Source organism: Lycorma delicatula, chromosome 9 (genome assembly GCF_047948215.1).
Source record: "Lycorma delicatula isolate Av1 chromosome 9, ASM4794821v1, whole genome shotgun sequence".
NCBI classification, from domain to species: domain Eukaryota; kingdom Metazoa; phylum Arthropoda; class Insecta; order Hemiptera; family Fulgoridae; genus Lycorma; species Lycorma delicatula.
In genome coordinates this window covers 62,682,787-62,708,542 of record NC_134463.1, presented here as the reverse complement: position 1 = coordinate 62,708,542, position 25,756 = coordinate 62,682,787, and the positions used below count along the sequence as shown (strand labels likewise).

General features: G+C 30.5%; 1 protein-coding gene across 3 annotated transcripts in view; it reads right to left on the bottom strand.

Annotated features, from left to right (window-relative positions):
• The window catches only part of cry (circadian regulator cryptochrome), a 33,085-nt gene extending 9,634 nt beyond the window's left edge, over positions 1 to 23,451 (bottom strand). The window contains exons 1-8 of one of the 3 annotated variants that reach the window (XM_075375875.1): positions 22,976 to 23,451; positions 21,970 to 22,111; positions 9,215 to 9,399; positions 8,866 to 9,027; positions 7,320 to 7,424; positions 5,023 to 5,264; positions 2,955 to 3,228; positions 1,080 to 1,327 (exon numbers count right to left, since the gene is read on the bottom strand). In XM_075375875.1, the coding sequence (XP_075231990.1) occupies positions 1,080 to 1,327; positions 2,955 to 3,228; positions 5,023 to 5,264; positions 7,320 to 7,424; positions 8,866 to 9,027; positions 9,215 to 9,399; positions 21,970 to 22,099 (1,346 nt within the window). In that variant the 5' untranslated portion in view covers positions 22,100 to 22,111; positions 22,976 to 23,451. The remainder of the gene's footprint in view (positions 1 to 1,079; positions 1,328 to 2,954; positions 3,229 to 5,022; positions 5,265 to 7,319; positions 7,425 to 8,865; positions 9,028 to 9,214; positions 9,400 to 21,969; positions 22,112 to 22,975) is intronic. The other 2 variants (XM_075375873.1, XM_075375874.1) reach the window with 2 other exon arrangements.
• Between the last annotated feature and the right edge of the window lie 2,305 nt (positions 23,452 to 25,756).

The following is a 25,756-nucleotide window of genomic DNA, read 5'->3' as shown; positions in this document are numbered from 1 at the left end:
AGTTAATCAAATTGCCAAAGTACAACTACCATGAATATTTTGAAAATGATAGATAAAACACTAATAAAAACTCATTAGATAAAATACTTACCAGTATGATTATAATCATGGTTTTTGTACTAAAGCAGTTTCTTCACAGCAAAATAAATTCTAAGCTGAACCTAGTATCGATAGATCCTAGTTTTATTTATAGCATTTTTTATACTTTTATCAATAGTAATGTTTAATCATTGAACACTAGATAGTTCTTTGAACTTTTTTCATTAACAGTATGACAATTTTATTGGAATCATTGTTTTTCAAGACACATGTAAACTAGTAAAAAGGCAGGCCTATGACCTAAACCCACCGGGTTGGTCTACTGGTTAACACGACTTCCCAAATCAGCTGATTTGGAAGTTGAGAGTTACAGTGTTCAAGTCCTAGTAAAGCCAGATATTTTTACACGGATTTGAATACTAGATCGTGGATACCGTTTTTTGGTGGTTGGGTTTCAATTAACCACACATCTCAGGTATGGTCGAACTGAGAATGTACAAGACTACACTTCATTTACACTCATACATATCATCCTCATTCATCCTCTGAAGAATTATCTAAACGGTAGGTACCGGAGGCTAAACAGGAAAAAGAAAAAGGTCTATGAACTGTCAAGAAAATGTTACATGGTTTATTGATCATCATCATTATTACACATGATTTTGTTAAATGTTTTTGCAATTGTATGCTAAATAATGTTCATGAATTTAGCATACTAACATCAACAAAAATCTTTACAGCCAAAAGCTTCAACATCCTGAACGTTTTTGGCTGTTTCTTGAGTTATCATTTTTAAACACAACTCTAACCCCAATATTTTCTTTTTTTATCCCCAAAACACAAATATAATTTCAGATAAATCATTCATATAAAGAAGTATAAATTATTCAAACAAATGAATTGTTTGTGCACTTCATTCAAAATAAAAATGTGAGCACATACAGGAAAGAAACCCCAATGCACCATGCTTTTTTATTAGAGAGAGGTAAAAATTTAAATAATTTAAAATTATAAAAAAAAAAGATATTTTAAGAACCTACTTCACATATTCACCATATGGATCGAATCTACGTCCATAATTGACTGGACATATACAGTAAGAACAATCAAGAAGCTGTTCAAATGCAGAACTTGAGACCCACATCCAGTTTCCTGCACATACTGACCAATCAGCATCCAGTAAATATTTCAAAAAATGTTGTAAACCATCTTCCCATGATATCCATAAATCACCTCTAGTTAAAAAACAAGACACAGCATTTCTTGCAATATGATGTATCCATCCTTCCTAAAAAAGAAAAATAATTTGCATTTTACATTACAGAAAAAAAAATCAGACAGGTCTCACAACATAAACAATTTAAAAAAAGAACAGTTTGAAAGTATAATTTAAATTTCATTCTCTTATATAGATAATTTTGTTTTTTAATTAACTAATTTTATAAATGTCTCTAGTAAGAATCTTGAATTGTTTTGGTTTTTATTTTGAGTAATTAAAATATTACAAAATACATTTTGATGTGTGTATCATCAGTTATAATTTTAAAAGAATTAAAAATATATAACAGCTAACATATTTTTTCTAGTTAAAATACATACAGTAATTTCAAAAAACTGTTTCAGTTGTAAAAATATTAAAAAACTCTCAAGATACTTCTACAGACATTGCATAAAAAACATTACTGTTTTTTTTTTTAATAATAATAACAGCTATAAGTAAAAGGCTAGTAATATATTCAAATCTTTTTTTAATTCATTATTCTTTTTAAGGTACCTTCCAAATCCAGGGGTAACATCAGCAGCTGTTATTGATTTGCCCTGATACTGTGTCATTAGAAAGCGGAAATTTTTTGCTTTTTCCATACCTATTAAAATACTGGTCATATCAATTGCAGCTGACAGTATGAAGTTTTCTGTGATTTTATGGGATTTGGGCATCTTAGCTACTCTTAATGCTACAAGATAAGATGCTTCAAGTACATTTTTAACAGTATGGCTTGATTTAGAATTAGAAGCTTGTTGATTTCTCAACAAATGTAATATTCTTTCAAAAAATTCCTAGGATTTGCTTTTATGATCTGGATGTTTAGTTTCCAAGTGTCGAATTAATTTTGATGGCTTCATGCTTTCATCAAAGAGGACTTGAAAGCAAACAATCCAGGCCTTGAAAGCAAACACTGTGGCTTTCCATCCAATAATGTAAAACCGTAATTTAAATAGCTGACATTGTCCAATCTTGTCTTTTTACCAATCAATTCACTGGATGTAAATAGCTCACTTTGTTTTTTCACAAATTCATCCATTTTGCATTAGAACTTAATTGAAAAAAAACAGTTACACCATTTGACTGTACACTAAAAACCTGAAACCTCAGTTATTATTATTATTATTTTCAATGAAATATGCTTTTAAAAATTTAAATAAAGGCACCAGATGTTCGCTTCACATTCAAAACTAAAGGGATATTCAGCGATCACTTATATTCCTTCTTTTATATTACTGAAAGCATGATGTGTTCAAATGAACCATATGCATGTTCAAACACTCTCACAGTGAATATTATGCAAGCAGACCAAATTACAGGAACCATGCATTCATCAAGTTGGGATCTGTAAATTGCTAATTTTTTACATTTCATACATGCATATTCACACTTGTCACTATCAACAAAGTTAAATATTCTTATCTAGGTTTCATTGGGTTGTGGTTGGGGGGGGGGGTCATGAAATAGTATATATTGTATATTTATATTTATTTTTTAAATATTTATATTTATATTATATATTTGTTTTACTTTTTGGGGATCGTGGAGCTAAAAAGGTTGAGAATCACGTTCTAGAAGATCAAACTGTTATCACCCAAATTAAAAGAGTTGAATACTTAGCATTATTAAATTCATAAATACTTCTGTTTACCTGCAATAGTTGGCGCATAGCAGCATCTATAAATGGATAACCAGTCTGTCCATACTTCCATCTTTTAAAATTTTCCAGATAACTCTTATCTTTCCTAGACAACCATGGAATGTCAAGACAAATTTCATTACGTGACATTTCACCATAGAATATATTATCAACTGACATTGTATAAAAATATTCTCTCCATATGAGCTGTCCGGTAATACTGTAATTTGAACAGATAGCTCCTTCATGAACTTCATTAAATAGATCATGAAGCGTCCAATAGAATCTGTAAAAACAATAATTATAAAAAAATTTATTCTTTGAAATGATACTTATATTTTAAACTAAGCAATATTAACGCTTACTTTCATTTTTTTTTGGCTTGCTTGCTTACATAGTCGTAAGTAATGGTGGCAAAGTTGGCTACATTGCAAGGTTGTTAGGTTTAAACTCTGTATATTAATAAATGAAAAAAATATAATCAAGATATTACCTGAATAACAAACTCCAAATACACAGTAAGCAAGTGAGAGGATTTGAAAATTAAATAAAATATTTTATAATTGTATTTGATACACAACTCACAAATCTCAGTGTGGAAAATAATTTAACAAAACCTAGACATCTTAGACAAATAAATTTTCTACACAAGATAATAAAAAACAATGTCAACAATTAATTACACGGTTAATACAAGCTTTTATTTTACTTCAATTAATTGTTAAATTATAATTATGTAATATGCTGCTGAGACGTAATTTTGTGCAAGTCTTAAAATTTAGGTATTAATCATTTAGTTTCTGCTTCAAAGTTATCTTCTACTTTAAAAAATGAATCATCATAAGGTGAAAATCTGTTTATTTTCTTAACTCTGTATACCTAACAATCATTACACTATATAATATAATAATGTTAGGTTTTTAAGGCTAAAATTATATCAGTTAATTATTATAACTATTTATTATAACAAAGCTGTCATAGAAATTACTCAACAATTGATTGCATAATATTTGAAATAAGATGTAAACTTGCTACATAAAATATGTAGTGATGAATTGATTGCAATCATTTAATTACAGGGTTTACCTTTAGGCATTCCAGGTTTAGTGGAATCAAAAATAACAAGAATACTTTATTTCACCACATCTACAAAAATTATTAAACCCACCATAATAATGCACTTTTGAACAGGAAATTTAAATTTTATATGATCATTTATTGTATTATCACCATGATAATACGATGATCAATTATTATCACCATATTGGGAAATGCTTCATATCATATTCCTCCATGTCCATCTACTTCAATAAAAAACACATGTAGGTCTTTCAGTTGCATTGTTTACCTGCTTGTATTCATTCCTTTAAATTTTGCTAGTATTAAATAATACTGCCTACCTTGTACTATCAAAAGATTCCAAAACCTTAACTTTAATAAATCATTCTTTCATAAACAATCACACCAGAATTTGATTTCATTGATTGGAGCAATACTTGACATAAGCTGTCACTGAAAAGTATTAATTGTACTTTAATCTTGCATTAAAATACATTTTTGTTAATACCATTAATAAAGTTTTTTTCATAAAATAATAAATTATATGTACAATTTGTTTTGTTTTTAATATTCTTTAGGTTGACTATAATAAAATTACTATTATTTGATAATATTTGGAGGTTTTATTTCAGCTCAAATTTGAAAAAAAAAATTATTTACATTTTTATAATACATAATAACAACACAAATTTTATTTTAGTGAAATTTTTTTATTTTATTTTTGTTATTTCATAAAAGAGCAATAATTAGTTCTAAATAGAATTTTTTTAAATTATATCTGTATAGTTAATTTTTTTTATTAATTTTTATCTAGAATACTAATTTTTTATATTTTTACCTTGACAAAAGAAATTTGTCAAGTAATTTTTTGACTTGAAAAAAAATGTCAAGAGATTCAAAAAATTAATGATCAAAGTCTCTGAAGTATTGCGTAAGTAAATTCATGTGATATTACATCATAATCTCAGTCATGAAAATTAAAACAAAATGAAAAATAACAAAATAATTCAATTTTTTTTACCTGCGTACTGATAAACATCCAAATCTTAGAGCAGCTGATTGGCTTGTTGGTGGTCCAACTAAATCTGGATTAGCTTGATTAGGAAGATAAAAACCTTGGCGAAAAGCATTTTCTTCAACTTTTATTCTATTATTTAAATTGTTCAGAGCCATTGTTTCTCCACCCACCCAGCGTACCATGCGTTCACCAGCAATTTTTGGATGTAAACCAAAGTGTTCTGGTTTAGGAATTGTTTCATATATCTAAAAACAATATAATCTATTTACACAAAAATATGGAGCTAGATGATAGGATTGTGGAAATATTTTTTAAAAAAATAACCTGAATCTAAAATATTTCAGAATGCCTTCCACTAACAGTATATACCATATGTAGAAATTAATTTTCTGGAACATTCTATTTCTCTTCAGTTTCACCATTCTGTATCCACTACTATAAAAACTGTCTGTTATTTTCAATTCTTTGGAAAACATGTAAATCTGGTTTAATAAAGATATTAGGTAAATTTTTTTTTATATTATTAAAAACCACATAATTATATTTATTACTCATATATTTTTATTATTTTTTCTTTCCTGACATCATAGCTCTAGAGCTGTGCTGCAACAAGGAAAGTATGGTAATCAGTCAAAAAATGGGATATGGGTTTTTTGCATTTCTCGATTGTTCATGACCCAGGAACCCCAAAACTACACAAAAACCATGAGTGGTTTTGTTTTAGGAGATTCTTTTCTTTATTTTTGAAAAGTAATAATATGTTTTAGTTAAAGTTTAATTAAAAACAAGTGACCAAAAAAAAAAATTGGGAGAGTAAAATTGGAGGTACCCATCATAGTTTAAAAGTATCATTTTTTTTTTAATTTTCCAAAAAGCTTTTTTGGTTTATTTAACCTATTAATATTATTAAAAGTTTAATTAATAAACTTTTGGTAATAATATTGCAATAAAATCTCATTGTAATTCACGCCATCCCAAATAAGAAATCTTAGGTAACTTTTTATTGTGGTTATACATTTTTTAGTGGAATTTTTTTAGTTTTTTCCATTTAAAATAGTAAACAGAAAAATCAAATTTTTTTTTTTGAAAGTGATGGAGGTGGAGGAGCAGAAAAAAATTTTTTAAATATCCATTTTTAAAAGTTTTTTTGGTTTATTTAAAGACATAACGATAATAATTTTATAAAAAACTTCATCTTAAATTACTCTCACCACAAAAAAAGAACTTGGGTAGCTTTTTTCAAGCATAATTATTTTTCACTGTCATCTATAATTTTTGCACTATCTGTATTAGATGAAGTTCTTTAAAGAAAAATTTACAATGCAATAACTAACTTCTATACATAATGAAATTTTTTCTTTACTTGTGATTTTTATCAGCCAACTGGATTTAAATTTTGAAACAGCCCCTGTAAATAAACAGAACCCATCGCCCATGATATGTCAAATGGGTATTGTCCACAGTATGGACACTCTATAGTCAACATTTTAACATGTTACCAACTTATCTCGACCTACCTGTCTTAATACTTTAACTTGCTGTTTGAACACAAAAAAAGTTTGTATACATATACAGCCCAGACATCCTTATTTAAAATAGCAGTAAATGACTTTGAGAATGTACTTGAGTAGAATATGTTGAAATTCAATGAATACAATTTTCTTTTAATTTGGGTTGAATTTGTATTAACTTTAATATAACTAGAAATGTTTTTATGTTTTATTGTTTTGTTTTTTTAATGTGTGTTTTGTGTCAGCTGCTTTTTCTTTCATGAGTGGTTTCATTTTAAGAGATTCTTTTCTTTATTTTTGAAAAGTAATAACATGTTTAGTTAAAGTTTAAATAATTGGCTAAAAATTAAAAAAATAATAACTGAAAAATGATTAAAAAACATAAAATTGAGACTTTTACTTTTGTAAAAATCAAAATTTAATTTTTATGAACTAGGAATACTTAATAGGACATAGGAATACTTAATATTAGGATACTTAATATCCTTAAAAAATACTAAACAATTCCCATTCAAATGATGTCAACAATTCAGCTGTATATGTATATGAAATTTTATATTATTAACTGAAAATTTCAAACAGTCAAAATATTATTAACCGCAAAAATTGCGGTTTATAAGCAAATTAAATATATGGAATTGAAAGAATTCATAAAGAATGTTAAAACAGAAATTAGACAAGACTTTCTGTGGCAAAAAGAGTCAACTATAATGTTTATTATACTTATTATTTTATTATAATATCATTAAGTACATTAACAACAAAAAGGCATAAAATTCTTGTACATACACAAAATTCTTCAGAAAGTTCCTCAGAGAATTTTCCAAAATTTACAATATCCCAATTAACATCTGAAACTGGACGAGGTGGTTCACCAATGACATTTACCGTATGCTAGAAAAATGAATAAAAATGTACAAAAATATGGCAAGCAATATGACAAAATGTTGAAATACTTTAAAGTTACTGAAAATTATTTTAACAATTAACTTTCAAATTATATGAAAATTGTTTGTTCTTCCAGGTAATCCTTTTGAAACAAATTACAAATTTCCTTCTTCTTACCAGCAGCATTGCTGATAAGGCACTACTCACAATAGTTTCTCCTCACTGAAGAGGAGCTAGATACGTAATTAACTCCTAGAAGTCCTCTGGAAGAAAAAAACCTCTAATTTGAAAGTGTTCCATTAATAACTTTTAAAGTATCTCTATTAAATGATATCTTGTTTTATCATCAGAGATACAGAAATATTAAACAGAATGTAAATCATATAAACAGAAAACCATCAAGTAAAAAAAAAACCCAATGCTTGAATAAGGCACTCGTCCAAGCACTGGCATGCAACCCAGCAAGGTTACTGAGTGGTAACCAGTACTTCTTACCATATCTGGCTTTAATCTGCAATACTGAAATATCAAGTCCAGTTAACCATAAATAGACCAGCATGAAATTAGATAATAAAACTATCAAAACAAAATTAAACTTATAGCCTGTTATTAAATAGGGAAAAAATTACATGAAAATAATGACTACACAAATAAATGAATATTATAGCATAAAGTAAAATCAGCTTACAACAGAATAACGATTTTGAACAAATAACTTAAAATAAGTAATGAAGTAATATTACTAAGAAACTCAACAGAGTTGATTGATTCTATTACTGGATATCCTTTAATTTAATTAAAATGTTTTAAATAGATAGGCAATTTATTAAACCTAGCTCTGATAATCATCACATGATATGGTCCATTATCTGGTGTTAAAGTGGCAAGACAACATCAAATGATTTATAGCTATGTGTTTTACAATTGTTTTAACTGCAATTTAAACATCCAGATGTCAGTACAAGATTTTGTTCCAAGCTTTATTCTATACCAAAACACAATTGAAGAAAATCCCACTTTTGACTCATTTCAAACTAAGCAATATATTAGATCAATTATCAATAAAATTGATCAATTAAATACTGTACTCTCATTAGCATAGTGATATTTTGCAATGAGTAACTCCTTATCCCAAATTTGGTGAAAAAACGAAAGGTTGGTTTGATATCTTTTGGTTTTTACCTTAAACTAAAGTTACAACAACCTGAGTAATTTTGGTTTTATTATAAAAAAAGAATGTTCATATTTTTTCAAATTACATTTTATTCTCATAATTGATTACCTAGAATAGATAATAAATTAATAATATAGGTAAACAAATAATGATAATTATCCAGAAAAAAATTATCAAAACAAAATTTTGGATGAAATAGAATGAAACAAGAAGAGGTTGATTTGACACAACTAATACAAAAGCAAAACATAAAAAAATTAAGTTCATTATTACCAAAAACATCTGATATGTTAGTGGAGGAATTCCACCATTGGCAGCAATTACTTCTTTAGGATCCCACAAAGTATGTGAAACCTTTTCAATGCACTCAATATTAGCTTCATCACAGAACTTTTTTATAGTATCATCCCTTTGATGCCAAATAGGTTCACAATCCTAAAAAATAAGGAAAATAAGAACATTATGATTTAGAAAACAAACTAAAAACAATAATTTTACTATCAACATTAAAATTAATAAAAAATAATTACTAATGAAAAGTTCTGTTTTCATCAGAATTTTTCATTACAGAAGGTTACTCACAACAGAATTAAAATAAACATTAAATTAAAATCATTCTTACCTGCTCAAAACATATTCTCTGAAGATTTAATTTCACTTTCATTTGTTGAAATATTTCTTTTGGAGATCCTTTAAGTACATATAACTGTCCTCCATGAGTTTTTAACTGTTTATCCAAATCTTGTAAAGCTTCTAAAAGAAATCTCATTCGATTGTACCCAACTCTTTTTGTTCCTGAGTAACAAACTTTATTAAAAATTACATTTTAATTGATTGAACTTTTATATAAAATTTTAAAGCAAACACAGTATACTTTCTGACATATTTAATGAATACCCAACATAAACAAAAATTTTAAAGCAAACACAGTATACTTTCTGACATATTTAATGAATACCCAACATAAACAAAAATTAAGGAGACATTACAGTTTAAAAAACCATTAAGATATTTAAAATAAGTTATACAAATTTCAAAAGCACTTATCTTTAGTAAATAGCACATTTAAAAGATTCCTTCATCTTCAGTGAACATACTAAGGAAAAAAACCAGTATTAATATCTTAAATGCACTCTATAATCCTTAAATTTCCTGCTTGGGCAGAGATAAGTTAATGTTATTAGATCTAACTTTTCACTTTTGTATTGGAATATTTAAAGCAACATTGTACAAAATATTTAATGACAGTTTTACTTTTCTTTTTGGTTTTATTCATTTATTATTACTCTTTTTATATTTGCTAATTTTATGATTATTCTATATTTATATTTTCTTTTACTAATCCACCTATGTTTGCTGATGAAGGTCATTTAAAGATTAAAATTCACATCTAATTTTGTATTTTTATTTACTTTTGTGTGAAAGGTTTTTGAGCATTAAAAAAGAATTTAACTTGACAATTATTTAACGTAGTTCATTCTACACGTATAATACATTTATTAATTAATATAAAAAGCAAGCATGCTCATTACACAGCATGATAAAACATTAAAACAACTATTTAAAAGTGATTTGTTCATAATTTTTAATAATTTTGAGGGATGCTTTGCAAAGTAAAGGTGTCATGATATTAACCTGGAAATTATTATTTTAACTAATAGCAGAAAATTTGGGAATACTGTAAAAGCACCTCATTAAAATTATAGAAATCAAAATCTTATATGAAGTGGGAAAAGAATGACAAATTACAAACATCAAGTTTGGCAGAATGCAGTTGTTGAAAAAAAAAACAACACTATTTATGAAAATGAGGACTAATATTACAATATTTATAATCATCTGGATGTGGGCTGAAGTGTATATAAAAATCAGTTAATTTCAATAAAATGATATAAAGTATAATAAATACAAGTTGCTGTATAAAACACAGCGCTAGAGTACTTCAAACATATGTATATTTTGAATACACCTTACCTTTTCTTTGTTGTACTTATATATTTATGTACTCAATCATTCTATCTAATGCTGAATATCTTTGTGTTTATCAACAAAAATCTTTATATCATATTCAAGTATCAGCTACATTAAAATAATTCATATTTATTCTGTTTAAAAAAACAAAAACCTGTTATAAATAATGTCAACGTTACTTATTTAAATGAGCAGTATACAGGAGTTTATCAGAAACTCAATCTACGTATGACATATAAATAAAACATTTCTTATAAAATGAGATGGAAATTTGAATTTTATTAAAATAAAGTTGTTGACTTTATTTTTAACTAGCTAGTATTATCACCCTTTGACTGATCCAGTAAATAAGTCTTTGTTTAATATAGATTCTTCTAAATTTACAGAGCCAATATCATTCCTTTTATCTTATTTTCCAGCTGTAATGCTACTAATCTAAATTGTTTCAGACTTTCATCAGAAAGTTTTAATGAAATCTAGTGGGTGCATTTGACTCACTCTGAAAAATGCAGGCTACATCTGTAAAAATTTGATGCAGAAACAAATTACCTCTTTGAGAAAAATAGCTTTTCCTTGATGGAAATATTTTATAATGAATTTTCAAGAAGAAATTTAACGTAATGAATTTTTTTAAACTTTTCAAACATTTTGATAAATCCTTCATTATACTTACTTTGTTTCCTTATATCAACATCTAAATAACATAATTAATTTGATTTAATTTTTCCTATGTTTTTATTTTAGTCATAATTCAAATTCAGATTATGAATCATTTAATACATAATCCAGGAGATTCACTTATTCTCAATGAAAAAAATATTTTTTATATTTTTTCTCTTGGATTAACAGAAAAAGACGATGCTGAAAACAATTAACTAAATAAATAAAAAATTTATTTATTCAGAGCAGAACATTATTGTACATTATTTTGTGTTGGGGAAAGTTACAAAAATAAAATAACACATAGCTCGTATTTGCCAAAAGAATATTGGACTTTATTTTTGACAGATGAAATCAGAATTATATAATCATATTCATAAAAACAAAAAAAAATGCATAAATACATTATTACAAATTATTGTTTTGTTAAAACAAATGCTTTGCACAAGATCTCCTTATGCGATATTTATATACAACAATCCTTAAATAAAGTATAGGTAAACTTATTACCTTAAATATTTCTTTTACATACACAATATATAATAACAAAGCAAAGTATAATAATAATAATATCTTATTATTTAACAGGGGATTACCTTATTATTTAGTAGACGATTACTGTTTTTGTTAATGAAAAACAATATCTTGATTCTCACTGGCACAGAATGTAATCTGGACTATCATAATAGAAAGTTTAACAGACGATTACGGTAGAATGAAAAACATTAATATCTTGATATTCACTTACGCAGGAAGTAATCTGGATTATCATAACAGAGAGTTTAACGGACGATTACTGTAGAATGAAAAACATTAATATCTTGATGTAGTTTATGCTTGGCGTAATATACAGTGGTGTATCAGAACATAGAGAGGTAACACTTTGTTACTAGAAATTGAATAATACGGAGCATCACAAATTTGTAATAACCAGTTTGGAAAGATCCTGCTTTGATAAATTTGGCTGGTTTGTAGTAACTGAACCGACGAATATGAATGCACAAAGGCGACGAATGATGGTCAGAGATGATGATCAGAAACGATGGCCAGAGAGAGACGATGGTGAGAGAGAGAGAGACTGACTTCAGAGAGAGAATGAGTGAGACGACTTCAAAGAGAGACTGATGGTCAGAGACAGACTGACTGAATCTAGTGGGGAGCCGGCTTATATAGTGTAGATGGAGCCGAGTGAACCACCAGGAGCTGTGTGAATCATCAGGAGCCGAGTGAATCACAGGAGCCGAGTTCACGCAACATGTTTACGAATTTTTATTTATTATTTATTATTTTTTTTTTTTTAAACATTATAAACATGAAATAATACAGAGTTAAATCTTAATAAATAATCAATACAAAAGGCATAAATAAAAATCAGCAGAGCATATATTTATATGTATGTTGAATGGAACGCATAAATTTCAGTGTATGAAAAATTTCTTATTTATAATTGGAATATTCATTACATCGAAATACTGTTAAATTTTAGATGAAAATAAGTGAAATACCAAACGTTGAATTAACTTATACCTGCTTTACACATTGGCGTAAACATACTGGAGGGCGAACGAGCAATATTAAGGAGTGAAGAACAGGGGGTGAATTACAGGAAGGAAATTTGATACGAAAACCTATGCATGACTGAGATCTGATAAATGGGTACTATTATAACAGAGTTTAATTGTTATATTAGAGGTTCTGGAGCAAATTTTGTCCCATTGACTGAATACATCGTATGAGGAGTGTGTACGATGTATAATACAAATTCTAAGTGTGTGAAAGAGACACAACAGAGGGACAGAGAGAGAGAGAGAGAGACAGACAGAGAGAGAGAGTGACAGAGTAGAGTCATTTCCAAGTCTGAAGGAAAATTTTCTAAGAGTGATGGCTGATTGGAGTTCCATTTTCTCAACTCAAAGCCACCAAGTGATAATAATTTTACCAGTTCGTCTATGAGTTGTTTTGCAGTGTCAATATTGGCAGAGCCAGTAACTAAGTCATCAACATAGGTGTGATTCGATAAAGCATGAGCAGCGAGAGGAAATTTGGATCCCTCATCAGCAACAAGTTGTTGAAGTACACGTTAGGCAAGATACGGATTTTTGGAGGACCAAAATAAATTAAAAAAATAAATAAATAAAAATCTTTTTGTAAATTTTGGAAAGGAATTTGAAAATATGAACAATGACATTTAACAGATGAGGTAAGGATGGAAATTTATCAACGATAAGAGAAAACATGGATTTCGATTCAGCAGGAGGAGAAGTAGAGAATAAGGAGATGGGAGAGGAGTGATTTATGTCAAAAGGAGAGTTTTCCAGGGATGAAGATGAGGAGTTGAAAGAATAGATCTGAGAAATAGTTTTGTATGATCTGTTACGGTTGCTAGCCACAGCCGTAGCATCTGAAGCAAGTGGTAGCGCGACAACGTATCGTCCTTCAGTAGTTCGAGTGGTTGTAGAGTGAAATAAATCCTCACACCGTTGATCATCCGGATTGGGAGGCTGGGTATACGCAACTTCCTCGGTCTCCCAAAATTTACGAAGAGTGTTGCCAACAGAGTCTTCTTGAGAAAACAAGGTGTTAAAAAAGGAAGTAGATAATTCAAACAGTGAATCGAAAAGTTCCGACGTGTTTCCGATAATTATCCATCCAAAAACAGTGTTGAGGGCTGAAGGAAATCCGGATTCCTGAATGTTGCCGGTAGGCGCCAAAACATGGCAAAACAGATCACTACCAATAAGAAGGTCAATAGGAGAAGATGAACAAAACGTTGGGTCAGCGAGATGGAGATGTTAAAATTTGTAGGCGACTGAAGGGGATAAGGAATGAGAAGGAAGATTACCAGAGATATTAGAGAGAACAAGGGCCTTTGATTGAAGGATCTTTTTGAATTGCGGAAGGGAGTGAATTTTAATATTGGCAGTGCCAAGGAGAAGCATGAATAGAGGAAATACCGGACAGGCATATTTGAGAATTTTCCAAAGGAAGAGCAAGATGAGAAAGACAATATTTGGTGATTAAGGTACGTTGTGAACCAGTGTCCAAAACGGCACGGACAGTATGTAATTTTCCGAAGGAGTCTTCTAAGGAGACAATGGCAGTACCAAGGAGCACAGTGGAAGACTGTTCACAAGCAGAATGACTGGAAAAACACGTTGTGGTGGGATCAGACTGCGGTGAAATTGGAGTAGAGCAGATATGAGTGGAATGGGTTACGGGTGGATTATTTGAGAGAGACTTGGGAGGTAGAGTGACGGAAGGTGTCGTGGGAGTAGGCGCGGTAACAGAGGGTAAGGGGCAAACGCTATGAGCAGGATGACAACAGGATAGAGAAGGAGAAGGTGAGCATAGAGAAGAGTGGAGTGATAGGGGAGATAAAAAGTTATTGGAAAGCTGAGAGGGATAATTATGTGTGATATTTTGAGGGGAAAAGTTAGGGGATGGAGGAATGGTACGATGGCCTGATGATGTAAAACGTTTCAAAGCTCTGTCATTTGAAGTTCCGAAGAGAGCGATATTACCCTTTTAACACAATAAGGTATGATGCGAAGAATTATTACAGTTTCTGCAATTAAATTGTGACGTGCAAGTTTTCCGCGAATGAGCACCTAAACAGCGGAAGAAACGATTCTTTTCTCGCAACCAGGCGATTTTTTGTTCATGAGACAAAGTTTGAAATTGTTTACAACCATAGATTCGATGAGAATCCGCACACACCGAACATCTGTCAGAAAGAGTTTGATTTTGAGCGAAAAAGGATTTTATCGGTTTGGAAAATTTTGATTTTTGAGTTAGAATTATTAAAGAACGTAGGATTTTTGAGTGACGTCAAAGGAAATTTCTCAGAAAAAGTGGCATCAGCATCAAGGCTTTCGGAATTTTTTTCTTCAACCGTTAGGAATTCAATCGATTCTTCATACGTGGGTACACTTGACGATGCGATTCGGTTTTCGAAACGCGTTCGAACATTTGAGGGGAGTTTTTGTAAACCGAGCTGCAAAAGAAGAAAATTTTCTAAATTTATGTTGAGACTTTTTAAAGCATTGATAGAAGAAATGTACGTTGCCATAAAATCAGAGAGGTAATTTTTACGATCATCGGACTGGAAACATTTTATACGACTGTAAAAGCTATTTAAAAGAGAGCGTTTCTTGTCATACCTAGAAATTAAAGTATCATAAGCAACTTGATAGTTTTCTGCGGAAATCGTAAGCGATTCAATTAATAAAAGCGCATTACCAGATAAATGTGTCCTTAAAATTTTCAGTTTTTGTTCAAGAGATAACTGGGAATTTTCATGGACGGAACCTTTAAACAAATTGTGGAAATTTACAGAGTCGTTGAAATTGCCTGAAAAAATAGGAATTTTAAATTTCGAAGTTTGTAATAGAGATTGAAAAACTGGTTGAATATTCGGTTTGAAATCGGGAGTTTCTGATTTTACAAGTTTAATCGGACAAAACAATGCGTTCCATTCAGCGCTGATTGAATTTATATCACAAATTTCGAACTGCTCTTTTATCTCAGAATTATTTGTAAGAATTTGATCGATAATATCGTAAAACTGTTGACGGAGTGCTTTGATAGCATCAAAGTGTTCAATAGTTACGGAAACTCCGTGAGAACTGACTATTTCCTTCAGTAGGTTAACACGGAGCTGCGCTTTAGTTAACAGCGCCGCGTTAGATGAAATAATGGTAGCCTGAGCACGAGTTGTCATTTTTTTTAATTTTGTCATTTAAATATTATAAGATTAGATACTATATGATTTCATGTGTCACTCCTAAACAACAACTTAGTTTATACAACAATAATAATATAGAATCTAAGAGAATCTTTCATCAGAAAATTGATACATAATATATTTGTTATATTCAACTAACATTAAGAACATAATTATGTAATTACTACATAACTCATAGTTTTCTTTTACTTATATGACGACATTGTAAAAAGAAGAGTGTTTAATTAATTATACAATAGAATAAGTTCAGATCAGAATAATATTATTTTGTTTTATCGTAATTTTATGTGAAAGAGATTTTGTGACAAATATTTATTAGTTTAAGAAATATAGCATGGACTTTATATCCAACCTTTAGATCCGGCTTTTATATCCATCCGGCCCGGGGACCAAAAAACAACGAGCTATGTTGGGAAAAGTTACAAAAATAAAATTACAGCTCGTATTTGCCAAAAGAATATTGGACTTTATTTTTGACAAACATATCAACATTTCAAAATGTTGATTTTAAAATGTTTTGCCTTCAGTGTGTATAGTGTTACATTCATTGGCAGTCTCTTCGTTTTGATTCTCGTTAGTAAGGTTCTTTAATTCTGTAGTAATTTTTGCATTCTATTCGGATCAATTGAAATTGCGATATTTCGTGTAATGGCTTCCAAAAGACCGTCTAATTACAAATCGATGGATTTACCACTGTAAATCGAAATTCTACATGCATATTAGAAAAGGAGAAAGCGCTAGCAAACTTGCTGAAATTTATGAAATCCCAGAACATCAATAAACAACGAATAGGAGAATGGAGACAAAATCTAAGATTTCATGTCAAAAATTGAAGTTACCGACGGTGACGTAACTAAACGACTTACACCAGCGGCAAACACAGACTTGAAGCTTTGTACTTGTGGATCATACAACGCAGTATAGTCGTTCCTCTCAGCCGCCCAATTTTAATCCAAAAAGCATACAAATGAATACACTAATGAACGAAAATCCCAAATTTAAGGCCAGTGTAGGTGGCTGGAAAAATTTAACCAGCCTCACGTTATTAGGCAGTATTCGACAGAAATTATGCGTGCTGATAATGAATGTGTAAAAGGTTATTGCCAAAAATTGACCTCTCAGATTTCAACTTTAGGATTAAATAGAAAAGGATACAACTATGATGAATGGAATTTGAACTGGAAAGCTCTACCAAAAAGACTTTAGCGTCTGGTTCAGAAACTTCAGCTCCAAGATATAAAACGCGGAAAGAAAGACTAGCAATTTTGGTTTGAGTAAATGCCAGCGGAGATTACAGAATTTCATTACCAGTAGTTGAAAAAACTATGAAACCAAGAGCTCTGAAAAACTTCAATCTTCAATTAAATATAACGCCCAAAAACGTGCATGGATGGATGAAGAAATTTTCACTACCTGGTTCCATAATGTGTTTGTCGTTAGGTGAAATCATACCTTAAATCTAAAAATTTACAGAAAAAGCGCTTTTAATTATAGACATTGCCCCAGCACATCCACTGAATGAATTAGCTGATGCAAGTATAAAATGCGTCTTCCTTCCTGCAAATACAACTTCTGTGATTCAAGCCATAGATCAGAAAGTGGTTGAAAATTTGAAGCGTTACTAGCGGAAAATATTTCTTCAAAATTATATTTCTCGTGATACGGAATAGAATTTTAAAGAATTTTGGAAAGAATACACAATCAAACACGCAATTTTAAACATTGCCGTGGAATAATATTTCATATCAAAAATTGTCTCAAAGTTAGAACAAAATTTGGTCACCAGCTGCAGCGAATGAAAGTAAGAACAAGAGCGATGATCAACAGATGATGTAAATGACTGGCTGAAAGTGGTTAGCTCGGATTTGGAACACAAAATTTTGAGTGAAAATGAGGCAAGAGAACGAATAACGAAAAAGGACGGTTAAACAATGAAGAAACTTACTATGACGACAACGAAGGACACATTTTAAACTCTCAAACTATTATATAATATCATTGCAAAGAAGAAGAGGAAATGTTAACAAAATGCATCGAATCGTACGAGCAAAAGGAGGTAGAAATTTCTAAATAACCGCAACGCGGCAAGTACGTAACTCAGCAATCACGAAGGGATATGAAAAAATAGTTCAAAACGCAGTTTCTTTAAGAATTTATACAAAAACAAAAGAACAGTATTTTTTTAAAATTCTTTCAAGATTAAAAGTAAGATACGCCAACACACACGTTTGTATGACTTAATGTTACAGTAAAATGTATTTTTTAAAAAGGTATGTAATAATTGTGAAGTCTTCCAAAACTGTAATAAGTACAAATTTATTTAAGTTTTTGTAATTTCTTTTTAGATATTGTTATTATATGTTATATTTAATGAGATGTGTGGGCATAGACTCCTATGATCAATTGCCCGAATAGAAATGTTTTAGAGTATGAAAAATACCATGCCTGAACGTGATTCGAACCCAGGACCTCCGGCTGAAAGGCTGAGAGGCTACCACTCACGCCTCAGAAGCCGGCAAGAGTGTTGTTAAATTTCATTAAAATCTATGTAGAAGTTAACTGTATTTGTTACGAAAATTAAATTTATGAGAATAGTATTTCAAAATGTATTTTACGTATTTTTTCCAGGAATTTTCTATAATTCGATCATTTACGTAATTCGTCATCCACCCAGTCCCAGACGTGACGAATTATCGTGTACCTACAGTATATATTTTTTCAAAATTCATATAATTCATTAACATATTGAAAACTGAATTAAGAATATTTAATTTTATATTAAATATAAACCACCAAAACACAGAAATTAGATAAATTAAATTTACCATATTAATTTCCAAGAATTTATTTTCGCGATCTTCAGTTGGTATTGAATTCTACAATACATTATAATTCTTTTTTCAATTTTATTTTAGATAATTTGTTGTTCTGACATTTTGAAATATTATGAATTCATATGCACATTTTGCTGTTCAGTACTAGAATGTACTAATTCAGTAATGTGGAGGTCATTCAATGGTTTAAGAATGAAATACTACAGAACATTACTCAAATGCTTGGTTTGTGAGGAATAATGAGATCCAGGATTACAGAGGCATTCCATATGTTCAAGAAGAAGATTTCCCAGAAGATCCAGGTTGGAGAAGTATATTAATCATCAAGCTTTGAGTTTACTTAACAATAGTGAGAACATTAGGAGGCTGAAAAGACTCCATGTGCTTGATGGACCATTATGATGATCCGGTTTGTTGGAGATAACACTTCTTATAATTATTATTTCTTTTTTTTAGTTATTCAAATTTATGGTTGCTTACGTTTATTTATGTATGGTTATCTTAAAGTTAATGTTTCATTTATTGTTGTTCTATTTAAAGTCAATGATTTCTTTATTCTGTTTTATTTACATAACCGATGTGATTAATGATGTGAAAATATTTTAACTTTATTCAAAGACACCAAATATTATGTTATTCCATATTTACTAGTATTATTCATAGTATTTATCATGTATTTATTCATATTAATTATTTTTTGTACTCGTTGAAGATGATTAAGATTGACACGTCATATGATTTACTTATAGCTTCAATGTAGATGCTGATTGTAAATAAATGATTTCAGCAAAAGAAAAAATATTATTACATTTGTTGTTTTTAATTTTGTATATTCCTCTTAACTCCTCTCTATTACTTTTATTATTTAAATATTTTATGAAGTGATAATTTGGTTTATATGCTGTTTTATATTTATTACCATGTACATTATGAAACGTATATAAAAAAATAATAAACTTTTCCATTATTTTATTTGTGTAATTGTAATTTGGTATAAACTATTATTAATGTTTGTGTTATTTTATTGTTGTATTGTAATCTGATTATCTTAGTATTTTTTATTTTGTTTCTTATAATTTCATCATGAAAACCATTAATTATTGCTATTTATTTTATTTCATATATTTCTTTCCTAAGTTTATTTTTTGTATCTGCATTCATAATACTTCAAAATTTTAAACTTAGAACAATCAAAAAAAAAAAATTAAAATAAATTTTTTTAAAGAATTATTATAATGTAATGATATATAATTCAATGCCAACTGAAGTTGCAGGATGCCATGAAAGTCAGTTCTTAAAAATAACCGGTTTTCACAGCATTCTGCATATTCAATTGGTATTAAATTCCATATTTATTACATTAAAACATATTCTTTAATATATATATAATATATTAACATATTCATATATTATATGAATATATATATATAAACATAATTTATATATATATATAATTATATATAATTAAACACAATTTATATATATATATATATATATAAATATATATATAAATTGTAAAAAAGTGGATGATATATATATATATATACCATCCACTTTTTCCATTTTCCATCCAAAGTACTTAAAAACATTTTCCAGAGAGACTTACTCTGTTACTTCTGTTTTCAAAAAATGCAATTACTCAAATAGTCATATGGATGTGACAGGAAAAAAACAAAGAATCGCTCACCAGTTTGTAGATGTTTGTCCAAGAAGAGTTTACAGAGTACTTATCAGAACTGAAACCTAATTTTTTATGATTGTTTCATAGAAATTAATGATTTTTGTGAAATCAGTGGGAACTCAATTTGAGAAGAAACCAGTAACCATTCTGTAGGAGGTTTTGTAATAAAGTATTTATTATTTTTGATGAAGTATACATTAAATTAAAAATCCTTTTAGATAAAACTGCTACATTTTAAGTTTCTCAATCCAATATTGAAATCTAAATGAATATCTCATTTCAAATCTGTTGAAATGTAGGATTTGATCACTCAAATATTCAAGGAGATACAGATGAGTGAATAAAATAAAAACCAGCATCAACTATTTATGTATTTATCTAAGGAGAAATTTAAAAGAATGAGGATTAATTGATACTTGAGCATGACTCATTTAGTTTTATTTAATGAAAAAAGTTGAGCATGTTTGAGACTGAGCTGCGGATATTTTGCAGAAAGACCAACATGGCTCACTTTTGCTGATTCAAGATTGTGTCAAAATAGTGAAGTTAAAACAATTCAAGATTGTAAGCCCTTAGCCATACTTACATTGAGGGATGAATTCATGAAGGAGCTTTGTAAGGTCATTGGCGAGTCAGTGTTCATGGAAATTCTGTCTATGAAGCCGGCCTGCACAGGTAGTCACTTTGGCCGTGCCACCTCTTCTTGCGAAGAACTATCTGACGGACGCAACCATGTTGGCTGGGTGGCCTGCTGGATGACTCGATGTGCCTCAGATGACCTTTGCTTAAGGTCATCTGGTGTGGTATGTGTGACATAGGGCCAAGTTTTGTCTTGGTCCAGGCTGAAGTGGTCATTGTATGGCTGGCCACGTGAGGAGGGACTGCACACAGGAACCTCTCTGTCTGCTATATAGATCTCACAAACATTTACCCAGAGGTTGAGGATGTAAGGTGGCTCCATCTGTGCACCATGAATATGTACACAACTGCACTGCGGTATCTGCAAAGGACAGCCTCATCCGGGAGGTTCTGGCATCTCATCTTTGATGATTGGGTGGGGACTCTCTTGTAGTGCCATTGGGGGGAAAGTAAGATCGTAGTCCTGGCAGTGAATCCCTTTGGGATCCCCTCATTTGAGGCATGGCAAGGAAGACTGAGTCCCAGCTGCCTGGGCGAGACCTTGTGCTCTTCCGAGGTAGTTTGAGGTGATGGCACCCCTGGGAGCTGAGCTTATGCTTAGTCACGAATCCGGCTCCAAGGGATGGGGAAATAGACAGGGGGGGGGTAATTCTAACCCCTGGTTAAAAGAAGTATCTTTTTAAAAACATATTATTGAACACTTTGGTTTTTGATATCTTGTTACAAAAGTTTAAATTTCAAATTTATATAATTACTGACCATCATGGACAAGAACAAAGCAAATTTAAAACATAAGAATTGCAAGAAAAAAATTATTCGTAACAAAAACTAATTTTTAGAATACTTACCAGCACTTTCACCATCAAATATAAAAACTGGATAAAATCTACTTCCATCTTTTATAGCGTCATGTAGTGCAGGATTATCATGTAATCTAAGTCCGTGACGAAACCACAAAACTGATGATTTCTCACTCATCTTTCAATATATCTGTTGAAAATGTTTTTAATATCATATTAATATATGTTTTCAAATTGTCCAAATATGAATTTAGATTATTAAATGTTAGCTGGTGGTCAGGAACTAAAAAGGTATTACAGTTTTATAAGGTCAGTTTAATGTAAAAGTAAATGTAATGGATATAAAACTACAAACAGCAAAATAATTAAAACTAACAAATACAACAACCCAGAAATACATAAATTAAACTGCACTCACAGTACTAAATACATTGGGGGGGACTGGATGCACCTTCAATCACAGATACAAAAATACTGGAATTACATAACCAACTTTTGTACTTCTCACAGAAGTAGGTATTATGTACATAAATGTTAACTACAATATACAAATTTTACACACATTACACAGAAATCAAAATCCCAACATACTCCAACACAAAAATTAAATTAAACAAATAAATTTAAAGATTTTGAAATTTTACTAAAGGATTTAATTTGAGAGGAAAATAAAGTGATATGAAAAAGTGTAAAAATTGAATAACAATAAAAATTAAAAATTAAATTTTAATTAAAATGAATAAAAAGTCATTAAAAATAATTTAACATACTTTCAAAAGTTTGATAGAATTGTTTTTAACAAAATAAAAATGTGTAAAAGGTTTTCGGTTAGAACAGATCTAAAAATAAAAATATAGACCAGTAATTAATTGTTCTTATAAAAACTGATACATTTTAAAATAAAAGTATTCAAACTTAAATGTATTTTTTTAAGTAAAAATAAATTACTAAAACCACAAAATATTAATAACATAAATAATACTAACTTTAAGTTAACAATAATTAATTAGGAAATACAGAACCATAATTTTAGAAGAGAATGAATAAATAATACCTTCTCAAAAATTGGTCCTTTGACTAACAGCAGTCCGTGTGTAAACACTTAACGGTACAATATTCTCTGAACTGTAGCTTAAAACAATAGATACTAACCAGTCAACTGTTTATGACAACAGATCCTATTTATTACGCGATAAGAGCATTTATATTCATTAACTTATTGAACCTTTTTTGTTTGTTACGGTATTTTCAACCAAGTGAATCACAGATTTCAAGCCTACAATTGTATATTACGATACATTTCAATAATAATGTACTGTATAATAAAATTACAGGAGTTTAAAATAATTTACAACTGACAGATCGATTTTTTTTCAAAAGAACTGTTCCCCTCCACAAACACACGTCACGTGCGGAAGATATCAGTCCACGTGTTTCTGTCTAGTTACGAAGGTCGACTTTATGCGGCAGTCATTATGTACTTCACTGTTGTCTAACCTTCTGGTTGAAAATCCCTACCGAGAGAAAGTAACGATAACTAATACTTATAAATCTAGTTTCAGGAACGATATTATTCAATAGAATGTCAAAAATGAAGTAATTTATAAGTTTAACCCGTTTTTGTTCATGATACACGTTCCGAAAACTATTTTTTATTACTTAATAGACAATTAAAGAACGAACTAAAAAAAACTGAACCACTCAATACGACATTAGTGTTCGAATAAATGAAATCAATTTAAATAGAACGTAACAAAAGCCTATCTCACACTACATTTATTTATCAATAATAGAGGTTTCCAACCATAATTTGGTATTACAATGCAGGTGCAAACTGCAGTTCCCGCGAATTTCAAATACAGTAAATATAAAATTAATCTTATGAGACCCTAAAGTTTATGCTTTCATATGGAAAAATTCCTTGTAATGAATTGTAGATGAATAGTTAATGAAATACTTGTTAGAAAACAGAAGAGTATGGTGTACTACTGAGATACTGGCTGACCATATTTTCAAACATTGAAGTGAAATTATTTCTGAAGCAAGAAATTATCCAAAAGTATTAGATTTTTAAATCTAGGTTTTTTTTTGTAAATGGACTCATTTAATTATGGAAGAATCATTCTCTTGATAGACTGAGAAAAATAATTAATTATTTATTTAAAAATAAAATTAAACATTACTATTTTTAATTAAAGTTATACACATTACAGAATTATCATACATTAAAGAAATTTAATAAATATTTTTATTATAAATAATATAAAATAAATCAATATTATAGATAATAAATACATATGTATGATATATAATATAAATATTTTATTTTGTAATACTTATATTTAATAATTTTTATAGATAAAAATAGTGCCTTGAGGTAGGTATTCCCCACGTACGGAACACAACATCTACGTTCCACGTCCAGGGCGGAAACAGCTGTGCTTACGTACAATACTTATAGCTGGCTAACGGGGTTCCGAATAAATTCCTCGGTTATGCTTCTTACTTTTGACCTGGTTCCAACTTCAGGTCACCAGACGGATTGGATTTTTCGGCCACCTGCAGGATATGGAGAAACAAATGATTTGGAAATGGATTCATACCACCAGTAGAGCTGGCGATGTGGCGGTCACGGTCGAAGTTATTTGCAGGTGTAACGGAGGCCTTTCGCTGTCCACATGCCCCCCGCGATGGCAAGCATGTAGTTAAGGTGCCCATGTTTTTCGGGGCATGGGAGCCCTGAAAACCTCGGTGTGTAAGGGCCTGGAGTCAGTGTAGAGACTGCGCATCCGTTCTCTGCCAAGACATATGCCGGTTCCACTGGAGTACCGGAATGGACCTCCAGGGTTGGTAGCCCTGTAGTGGGGGTGTACTCCGGTGGCTAGCCTTACTACAGAAGGGATAAAATGTTCATGCAAGCTGAACAACCAAACATGGCAGAGGGTACACGTAAACACCCTCGTCTAGAACCGGTTTAGAGTGTAGAGTTTAAGAAAATTGAGGTGAAGCTAGAAATAGCTTACATAAAGCTTTTTTCAAGAATATTAATGTTCCAAAGCCTAAGTATCTGGTCATTACAAAGGAGGATGGTAATTTCTCGAGAGTGAGTCCTTTTCTCGTTGCTCGAGAAATAACTAAATGCGCTGGAGGCCCTGTGAAGGAAATAAGAAAAACCTTTAATGGACTTCATGTGGAGACTGTGAATGATGCACAGTCTCAGAAGATCCTAGGGCTCCAAAAGATAGGAGATTTTGCTGTACGCGTCGATCCCCACGGCACGCTCAACACCTCAAGGGATGTTGTGGGTGGTCTGTCGGGATCTTCTTAACTGCACGGAGCAGGAAATTGTCAAAGAATTAGCACCGCAAGGAGTATTAGAGTGTCGGAGATTGAACATGAGAAGGAATGGCGAAGTCCTACCTTCAGCCTCTCATGTTCTTACTTTTAACCGGCCAACTTTGCCGGAGAAGATAAGAGCGGGCATACACCGATTAGACGTGCGAGCATTTGTCCCGCAACCAATGCGATGTTTTAAGTCCCAACGCTTTGGCCACACCGCTGTTAGGTGTGAGAGACCGAAAATATGCGTGTGCGGTGACGAAGTACATGAAGGAGAGCCATGTAAGGAGCTCCTACTTGTATTAACTGCAAAGGACAGCATTCCTGTAGATCCAGGAACTGTTCTGTATACAAAGACGAAGTAGCTGTGCAGGAAGTAAAACCCCTTCAAAAGGTCAGCTACTTCGAAGCAAAGAAGATTGTGAATGCCCGCAGACCTAGAGCAACAACAACCTATGCTCAGGCTGCAGCTGCTACTCCTGCTCCTGCTCCAGTT